This window comes from Borostomias antarcticus (assembly GCF_949987555.1).
Source record: "Borostomias antarcticus genome assembly, chromosome: 9".
Classification (NCBI taxonomy): Eukaryota; Metazoa; Chordata; class Actinopteri; order Stomiiformes; family Stomiidae; genus Borostomias; species Borostomias antarcticus.
The window spans coordinates 27,167,563-27,178,153 of NC_140242.1; the positions used below are offsets into that span (position 1 = coordinate 27,167,563).

At 47.5% G+C, this 10,591-nt stretch overlaps 1 protein-coding gene across 1 annotated transcript in view; it reads right to left on the reverse strand.

The window, feature by feature from the left end:
• bmpr2b (bone morphogenetic protein receptor, type II b (serine/threonine kinase)) overlaps positions 1–10,188 on the reverse strand; it is a 63,052-nt gene extending 52,864 nt beyond the window's left edge. The window contains exon 1 of the mRNA XM_084443248.1: positions 9,512–10,188. Coding sequence (XP_084299374.1) covers positions 9,512–9,713 — 202 coding nt within the window. The 5' untranslated portion in view covers positions 9,714–10,188. The remainder of the gene's footprint in view (positions 1–9,511) is intronic.
• Positions 10,189–10,591: the final 403 nt, after the last annotated feature.

Consider the following 10,591-nt stretch of genomic DNA (forward strand, 5'->3'; position numbering starts at 1 on the left):
GTGGATGAGCTGGACCTGTATCCTTCCCAGCGACACCCAACCCTCTGAGAACAGCGTGTCCGTGGTCCTCCGGTCAGAGAACGTCTCCTCCTGCCTACTAATGGCCCTTAACTCAAACGGTCCAGGTTGTTTTTGTGTGGTTCAATAAGCCAGACCTTGGCTAAACACCCATGCTCAGCCTGGCAGGGTCTGGCAACGGCGGAGAGGCCCAGATTCCCCCGACCTCCCTCCTCTCCTCCCCTCTCCTCCCTCTCCTCCCTCCCTCCCTCCCCTCCTCCTCCCCCCCCCCAAGTGGGCATGTATGATCTGGCCTCCGGCATCCTCTGCCAACCGCCGAGCTTTCCGACCACGACTCCGGCACCGCTGTGATTAGCTGTCTGTCAGTCTGCCCGAGTGGGTGTGTCTGTCCGTCCGTCCGTCCGTCCGTCTGTTTACCCACTGTGACTGTCTGTCTGTCTGTTTACCCACTGTGTCTGTCTGTCTGTCTGTTTACCCACTGTGACTGTCTGTCTGTCTGTTTACCCACTGTGTCTGTCTGTCTGTCTGTCTGTCTCTGTCTGTCTGTTTACCCACTGTGTCTGTCTGTCTGTCTGTCTGTTTACCCGTCTATCTGCTTGTACTGGCTGTGGGGACAGCTAACTATGGTCTGAGGCACATAAGGGGAGAGCAGGGCAGCCAGCCGGAGGACAGCCCTCCACTGTGTGTGTGTGTGTGTGTGTGTGTGTGTGTGTGTGTGTGTGTGTGTGTGTACGACTGATGTGTTTTCTCCTTTTTTGGAAAACAGACAGGTCACTTTATTCTACAATTAAGCAAATTAGCCGTTTTGTTAAACAGCTTAAGCTGTGACTGATGTCTGGTGTAAAGACAGGGGAATGAGGCAGAGTTAGCATGTTTACAGGGTAGGAGAATGAAGCAGAGTTAGCATGTTTACAGGGTAGGAGAATGAAGCAGAGTTAGCATGTTTACAGGGTAGGAGAATGAGGCAGAGTTAGCATGTTTACAGGGTAGGAGAATGAGGCAGAGTTAGCATGTTTACAGGGTAGGAGAATGAAGCAGAGTTAGCATGTTTACAGGGTAGGAGAATGAGGCAGAGTTAGCATGTTTACAGGGTAGGAGAATGAGGCAGAGTTAGCATGTTTACAGGGTAGGAGAATGAGGCAGAGTTAGCATGTTTACAGGGTAGGAGAATGAAGCAGTTAGCATGTTTACAGGGTAGGAGAATGAAGCAGAGTTAGCATGTTTACAGGGTAGGAGAATGAGGCAGAGTTAGCATGTTTACAGGGTAGGAGAATGAGGCAGAGTTAGCATGTTTACAGGGTAGGAGAATGAAGCAGAGTTAGCATGTTTACAGGGTAGGAGAATGAAGCAGAGTTAGCATGTTTACAGGGTAGGAGAATGAGGCAGAGTTAGCATGTTTACAGGGTAGGAGAATGAGGCAGAGTTAGCATGTTTACAGGGTAGGAGAGTGAAGCAGAGTTAGCATGTTTACAGGGTAGGAGAATGAGGCAGAGTTAGCATGTTTACAGGGTAGGAGAATGAGGCAGAGTTAGCATGTTTACAGGGTAGGAGAATGAAGCAGAGTTAGCATGTTTACAGGGTAGGAGAATGAAGTAGAGTTAGCATGTTTACAGGGTAGGAGAATGAAGCAGAGTTAGCATGTTTACAGGGTAGGAGAATGAGGCAGAGTTAGCATGTTTACAGGGTAGGGGAATGAGGCAGAGTTAGCATGTTTACAGGGTAGGAGAATGAAGCAGAGTTAGCATGTTTACAGGGTAGGAGAATGAAGCAGAGTTAGCATGTTTACAGGGTAGGAGAATGAAGCAGAGTTAGCATGTTTACAGGGTAGGAGAATGAAGCAGAGTTAGCATGTTTACAGGGTAGGAGAATGAAGCAGAGTTAGCATGTTTACAGGGTAGGAGACTGGAGCGGTTGGGAGTCTGTTTAGGTAAGTCTGGACTAGACCTGGTCCAGGGTCTGTATACTATCAGAGCCAGTGTACCCCGGTATACCGCCCGGCCAGGAACCATTCATTGTGCCATTGACTTTTGTCACTCGGTCTACACTTCCATATCTACAGATAATATTATTACATGACACTAGATTTGTGGAATGACAGGTGGATTAGCCAATCACAATTTGATTTCTAAAGGGCGGGACAATTTTTCTCAGCTACTGTAGGTAGTGAGTGTGAACCAAGAGTGTAGTATAGTTACTGTAGACAAAAGTGTAGAGGAAGATCTTGTTCTTATGCTGCGTTCAAGTGCTCCTCTGATTTATCGTATTTACGACCACATGAACGGCCCTCCAAGGTCGTAATTACGAGTGGGAAATTGGGAAATATCGATGATACCTGAGTTTACGAGTTGTGGCGTTTCATGGCGTTCTGGACAGTAAAAATGGCGGAAAGAATGGAAACCCTGGCAGCAACTGACGGTAAAAAATGATATAGTTTGTTATTCTGTTCTATTGCAGTCCCTTTTCAACCTAAACGTCTATCAATCACAAACACAGATGCTAACAAGTCTAGCTAAGCACATTTTAGCAATATAGCTAGCTAAGCAACTATTAGCTAATTATACAGATAAGGGACTTGCTTTCGCTGATTCGCTGATCCTGGCGTCCATGTTTGTTGATGTTTTGTTGCTCTTTCCAACCAAAAGCACTTGAATGCTTGTATGTCGTAATTACGACTTCACAACTGGTAAGTACGAGCTTCCGAGGTGCACATGAACGCAGCGTTAGTTTACTAGAATTGCATTTGTCAAAACCTTGGTTCAAAAGATTTGAACATCAGCTTTGGAGGAAATACTACAATCTGGAAAAAAGTTTTCAGATGCATTTTCAAATCATCAACTATAATTGCTATCCGAACCGTTTCAGAGTTTGAATTTTGTTTTCAAATGATCATCTGGTCTGGTGAGTGTCACTGTATTTTATATAAGATTACCCTCTCTAGTAGGAAGCAGACTATATAAGATTAGCCTCCGTAGTAGGAAGCAGACTATATAAGATTAGCCTCTCTAGTAGGAAGCAGTCTATATAAGATTAGCCTCTCTAGTAGGAAGCAGTCTATATAAGATTACCCTCTCTAGTAGGAAGCAGCCTATATAATATTTAAATGTAATGATGTGATGCACACCAGATGCTGTGTTGTGTTTCCTGGCTGAATTAGCTCCGGTTTGCTGCTCTCTTATAATGAACACCGTTGTTTGTCAGTGTTATTAATTGGGACCTACACGGCATAACAGTAGAGTGAGCTGGCTGATTCTTAGTTAGTTAGATGCTGTGGTGGCCGTGGTGGTGCGTGTTTGTGTGTTGTGTGTGTGTGTGTGTGTGTGTTGTGTGTGTACGCATGCGAGCGGCCACGCTCTACTTTATCACAATGCGCAGGTTAAGATCCCTCCACCATCAACACCGCACACCTCATCACTGCTGTATCAGCGCTTGTGTGTTACAGTGATGACGTAGACCACTGTAGCTTCTTGGGCTATTTGACTTGAACAGTGTAATTGTTGTCTTGATGGGGTCACTGCTGTGCAGCCCGGAGCACAACTCGGGACTGCTTTAATTCAATAACATCTAGAAAATGCGCTTTCCTGAGCTGAATGGTCCAACTACAAGATCATGTTGGGTGCATTGTTGATGCTATGTTTTTGTTATTTACCTGACTGTTGTTGTTAGATGTTTTGGGGGGTCTTTGGACCCACTGAAGGGGCCTGGGTCCATTAGTCACGGTTCGCCACTACTCCGGTTCGACACAGCACATGGAAAAGGGCATAGCCTATGTCTAGAGCGGGCGAGAGAGAGAGATGAGGATCCACGGTCGTAGGCCCAGTCCCAATGTCCACCCTTACGGACTCACAGACTTTGAGGCTCGTTCCCGCTAAGTGCGTGAGGGCTGTCCCACCGTCAAATCGCCAAGTGCTCAAGGGCTCCAGTCTGGCAGACATTTTGAGCTCTTTATGCCTTCAATATTAATGGGAGTCACTGTGCTCAGAACCAGTGCGGGGCCGCTACAAAGTCTGATCAGAAGGGATGAGGGTCCGCACTCAAAACTACTTTAAGATGCTCTTTATTTCATTTCCTTTTTTCTGGTAGATGAAAAAGTCCACCAGCAAAGTATATTTTTTACCGGCCAAAATAATACATTTTCTTTTTTGTCACATTATACATCTGTTTCAGTACTTTTCATTCAGATAATAGTATTATGTTGAATACATGCTTAAGGAAGAGGCCAAAGTAAAATTTCAAATAAATCGACTGTAGGTGTCGACTGTAGTAGCGAGCGTCCTCTGAGGTAAATGGGAACGAATTTCTGTGCGCGAGTAGCCTCCCGTCACCAGTCTCTCCTAGTGCGCGAGGCTCCGCAACAGTCATGTGACTGAAAACTTTATTTGGTGCAGCGGGGGAGCTATTTAAGTGCAACACACAACAAACAGAACGCCGGTCTATGGCATGGATATGGCGACATCGCACGCATAATTTATTACACGACTCTATTGGTACAAACATTTACCCGCCAGTGTGGCGGATACCCTCCGAAATTTAGTCGCCAAATGGAAATTTTATGGAAATTTTCGGGTGTTCATTTTCAGCCCTGTGTAGGCATACAAGAAAAAGAACAGAGCATTCCCCCAGTGAAACGGTTTTTCATTTAGTGTGCAAAAGGTGTTGCAGGGGGCCAAGGCCATTGGGGAGGGCGACTATGCTGCAGTTGAATGGAGGGAGAAACGACAAGACATTCAGTGCCAGCAGAAAGTAGTCAGGAGGGTGGAGGGAGCAGGCGTCACCACAAGGGAATGTCTCGAGGCCCCCCTCCCCCCCCCCCCCCCGAGACACAACCCCCCGTCTCTTCTTGTCTCCCTCCTCTACCCCTGCCAGGGCCATGGAGCCTGGCAGAGACATATTGTTTAGTCTAAATCCAACAGCAGTGAAATAGCACTGTAATACACACACACCAGACCCCCTCCAGACAAGCTGATACCATCTAGAGCTGACCCGAAACGCATTAACTGTCACACACACCCACACACACACACACACACACACACACACACACACATCAGACCCCCTCCAGACTAGCTAAGTGATAGCATCTAGAGCTGAACCCAAACTCACAAGCTTGTCACACAGTGGGAGTTGCAAAATCTTACATATCACAGAATCTGGGTTGTATTTGTGTGATTGTGTGCGAGTGTATTGTTCAGAGCCAAGCCATATCCCGCTCACAGTGTGTGGTCCAGAGTTTGAGCTCACACACTATAGATCAATACGCAGTGTCAGAGATGGGCAGCCTCCATAACACACACACACACACACACACACACACACACACACACACACACAACCCAGTACAGTGCACACTGTACATAGAATATACACTTTACAGAATGCACACCTCACCCAGCTCAATGCATACACATGCAGTACTTACTAGCACATACACAAACACTTGCTTATTAACACGAAAAAACACACACACACACACACACAATAAGAGGAAAGTGGAATGTGCTTGGGTTGGGACCAAGGAGCAGTTATCAAGGGAGATCAGAACAATGGAAAACAGGAACGTCTCACAGAGAGAGAGGGAGGGAGGGAGGGAGAGGAGGGAGTCAGGGAGGGAGGCAGAAAGGGAGGTAGGGAGGAGAGGAGGGAGAGAGCGTGGGGTCTGAGAGTCCCTGACTGTTCCAACTTCCTGCCCTCCCCCATAACCAGTCAACATTCCTCCCTGCCGACCAAACTCGAAACACAACCAGAGACAGACAGTACAGGGAGAACGATTCTGTTTATATAAGAACCAAACTTGATTATTCCATACAATTTCAGTTCCATACTTGCCAATAAAGATAAGGGTGGAGAGAAAGAGAGAGAGCATAACACTACCAAGGGATCCACTCCAAATGAGGCTTCCTCAGTTGGAATTTCAATCAAGACTGATGAATATTCAAATGATTTAGCCTGTAATTCTCCCTAGCTAATACACACACTTGATATTGTGAATACCACTGAGCTCTCAAATGGACGTAATAATATAAATTATAAGAATGGTTTGCAAACTTATAGAAGCGACTTTAAAATTCATTAAGATCTATTCTTAATCTGAGAAAGTCTGGAGTTGACTGACTAGACTCTCTCTCTTGGGCAAAACAACAAAACAATCATCTCATTCTGAGACACTACAAACTTTCCTTGTACTTGACACAGTTCCTTAATGGTATCAACAGGACGGGAATATCAGCCGTCTATATCTGTTCAGTCGTGAAGCGTTCAGGAGTGTTGTATAGATCAGACGCGTGTGGTAGATGTGGTTAGTTTGATGTGGTTGTTCTGCGGAAACCCCCATCAGTGTTTATGATAAAAGGGCATCAGACAGTTGAGGACGTGGTGAAGACTGTGAAATGTCTCTGTGGCGTGCCTACAACAAGACCATCCTCCTAGGGAACATGGGAAGGCTTGGCCTAGAACCCACCTCTGAACATTCACTCTGATGGTCGTAGACGGGGCTGAAAATTAACACCTGCCACCGGTCAAATGCAGGTAAAATTTCCAATTGGCGACTAGATTTTGGAAGGCTATCTGAAAAATATATATACTTGGCCGGTAGATTTTTTCATCTACAGTCCCCTTGGCAGGTGACTCACCGTGAGCCAAAAAGTTAATTTTCACCCCTGGTCGTAGGTAGGGTCTACATGGATTGGGATGTGGTACCTGTGTGTAACAGAGGTGGTTTGAGGACTACAAGATGAGTAGACTTCCAGCTGCTTAGACCTGAAGACAAACACTGGCTTCCCAGAGACCTTAGGGTCTGAGGCGGGATATCAGAACAGGTGAATGAAGGCTGTAGCATGTAACCTGGGTGAGCCACATATAACCTGGGTGAGCCACATATAACCTGGGTGAGCCACATGTAACCTGGGTGAGCCACTGGGTGATGAGGAGAGAAGATCGGCTAGAAGGTGAAAGGTTATTCACTTCCTGTCTGCTTCCAGTGATGACAGCAATGTCCCATCAACCCTGATCAATTATTAAAATCACAGTCAAGAAGGCTGCACTCTCATATAAAGCTTCAAGTCACTTTCACACGGACACAAATCTTGTTGGGCAATTTCTTCAACAGCAAGTTATTTTTCCAGACGACTTCCTGATGGGCTGTCTCTCATTGAACTTCAGTGTCAGCTGTGTGTGTGTGTGTGTCATTTCGAGTATGCCAGAGGGAGTAAAGGGGATGCGAACTAGCAGAGCAGAGGGCCAGCATGAGCCCAAACTAAATGTATTACCAAAGAGAAACTCAATTACCAGTACAAACTTGGCAAAGACCTACACTCTACCTTTATTCTCCCGTAACCCAACACTCTCTCACAAAAACACTCAATCTCTCTCTCTCTCACACACACACGCACACACACACAAACAAACAAACAAACAGTAAAGTATACACAGACACTCCCCGTCTCTTATTCTCTCGCTCATTGCCTATGTCACCGCTCAAGTTCAGAGGATCGGATCTCAACTCCGACCACAGACCGGCTGCCACATCCGTCCGAGGAGACGCAGAGGGGACAGAGACACCGATCCGAGCCAAGCGCCTTGGGGTGATCCTGGACGGCCTACTGTGATGTCATGTGAGGCCAGCGTCACAGTGATGGCCCACTCCTGACCAGTGTGAGGCCAGCGTCACAGTGATGGCCCACTCCTGACCAGTGTGAGGCCAGCGTCACAGTGATGGCCCACTCCTGACCAGTGTGAGGCCAGCGTCACAGTGATGGCCCACTCCTGACCAGTGTGAGGCCAGCGTCACAGTGAAGGCCCACTCCTGACCAGTGTGAGGCCAGCGTCACAGTGATGGCCCACTCCTGACCAGTGTGAGGCCAGCGTCACAGTGATGGCCCACTCCTGACCAGTGTGAGGCCAGCGTCACAGTGAAGGCCCACTCCTGACCAGTGTGAGGCCAGCGTCACAGTGATGGCCCACTCCTGACCCATGTGAGGCCAGCGTCACAGTGATGGCCCACTCCTGACCCATGTGAGGCCAGCGTCACAGTGATGGCCCACTCCTGACCCATGTGAGGCCAGCGTCACAGTGATGGCCCACTCCTGACCCATGTGAGGCCAGCGTCACAGTGATGGCCCACTCCTGACCCATGTGAGGCCAGCGTCACAGTGAAGGCCCACTCCTGACCCATGTGAGGCCAACGTCACAGTGATGGCCCACCCCTGTAGGTATCACCCACTCCTGTAGGTATCTCCTGTACTGTAGGTATCTCTTTTAGAGTACACCTGACCCTCTCTACCTTGGAACACCTCCCAATGATTAGCCATCGTTACTTCAACTTTTGGTTCAAATAAAATGTATAAAAATGTCACAGCTGGGGGCCTTGGTTCTTATTGAAGGCTTTACCGACGATGACCGTGATGATTCGCTTCGGATGACAGCGTCTGCTAAATGTCTAATAATGTAGAAGTAAATGGCGTGGAGACAGTCAGCCAGTCTGCCAGTGATGCAGTTGCTGCAGAGATTATCAGCTTAAAAAGGCCCACTGGCTGTGCTGTGAAAACATGGTTTCTATCCTGGTTTCTGAGAACCCACTGGGCGGTAATGATTACATGCTACACAGTAGAAGACTCTCATCCCTATCTCCTCCGATTGTAGGACCGTCCAGAAATCAGTGAGAAATCTGTTATGAAGCTGTCTCAATTACCCGTCAGTTTGAGGAGGATCGAGGGGGGGGGCGGCTTTCTTTCCACTATTAATGAGACTAGACCCTGATCAGCAGTTGAGAGCCGTTTGTCTGCGTGGGCGAGAACTGAGCAGTATCTCCTCATCAGGTCTCTCTCTCTCTCTCCCTCTCTCCTGACATCTGCAGGAGCCTCCCTTATCTCCTGCCCAGTCAAGGCTGAACAGAGCAGGGCTGCTGTCTGGAGCTTCCTGGGCAAAGATAGATACCCAGCAGCAGCAGCAGCAGCAGCAATCATGTACTTCCCTTATGGAATAGGCCTACTCACATTTCATGGTAATTCCATTTTTCAATTTCGTCAGGTGACCACATAGAAAATATCTATGATCTGATTTAGTTTACCATAATTCTATTTAGGCTACTCTGTACCCATATTAGAGTTAAGACGGTCATAACCCTAACCTAACCCAACCCTGACCCTATATCAACCCAACCCTAACCCAACCCTGACCCTATATCAACCCAACCCTAACCCAACCCTGACCCTATATCAACCCAACCCTAACCCAACCCTGACCCTATATCAACCCAACCCTAAACCAACCCTGACCCTATATCAACCCAACCCTAACCCAACCCTGACCCTATATCAACCCAACCCTAACCCAACCCTGACCCTATATCAACCCAACCCTAACCCAACCCTGACCCTATATCAACCCAACCCTAACCCAACCCTGACCCTATATCAACCCAACCCTAACCCAACCCTGACCCTATATCAACGGCAGAGGAATATGATTGTAACTTTGTAAGGTGGAGGTCTGGACTTACCAGCAACCGGACTGAGGAGAAGGATGGCACAGACCCCCAGGGCCAGCACCGACACCCGGCCCCAGACTGCCATATCTGACGAGATGCTCTGGATGGGTTGTGCCAGGTGGTATTTCCTCCAAATAAAACTGTCTTTTACGCCCCGTTCACCACGCCTCGGTCCGGACAAGCTCATGTTCAAAACGACTGGCCAAATAGACATCCAGATGAAACGACTTCCACTTCGGAGAGTTGGAATTCATTCTAAGTTACTGATTGTGCTTGATGATGTGATGATTGCTTAGAAAAGACAAAGTCATGTGCAAAATAGACAGTTATAACGCATACGATTGCGTTAAATAGTGTGCTCTATATCTTCTTAATCCGTTTTTTCGTTGGTTTAAAGCACCATCCTGTTCAATGTGGTTGTCTTGATAGTGATAGCCAATGAATATTGAAATCACGTTAACGGTACAGTCAAAGAAAGAGTTGTTGTGTGATCCTCGCAGGTCTCAGATGCTTAAATGCATTCGACCAACCGTCGCCATACAAATGTCTATGATTTGATATTAACCGTAGCTCGCTAGCAAGGCTCGGCTAGCTGGCCGGTTCTCTAGCGAGAGCAACCACAAATTAATGACATTGAAAAACCCTATTCCGACCAAAACGTTATAAACCCTGAGTATAATCCTCTTCAGTTGTCCCGAAAAATGTCTTCTCGTCTCGCCGACTGGCTCGGTCTCTCAACGGCTAGCCGCAAAGCCTAGCTACCGTGAGCCATGGCGAGCAGTTTGACTCCAAGCCAAAAAAAGGCCCTTTAAAAGAAGTGTATTCATTGAAAAAGAATGTTCTGCCGTGAAAACGGTATACCCTCCCACAAATAAGATGTCCGTGAGAGGTGGATCATGTCCCTTTTGCCCCTACGCTGTGGTATAGGGCGACCAGCCTCAACTTCGTTGTACAGTAACGTTAAGGCTGTACAGTCTATCAGTCTAGTGGCTGTTCCCTCCTCCTCTCTCCCTCCCTCCTCTGTCTGATGGCTGTTCCCTCCTCCTCTCTCCCTCCCTCCTCTGTCTGATGACCCCGCCGGGCTCGCGGCTG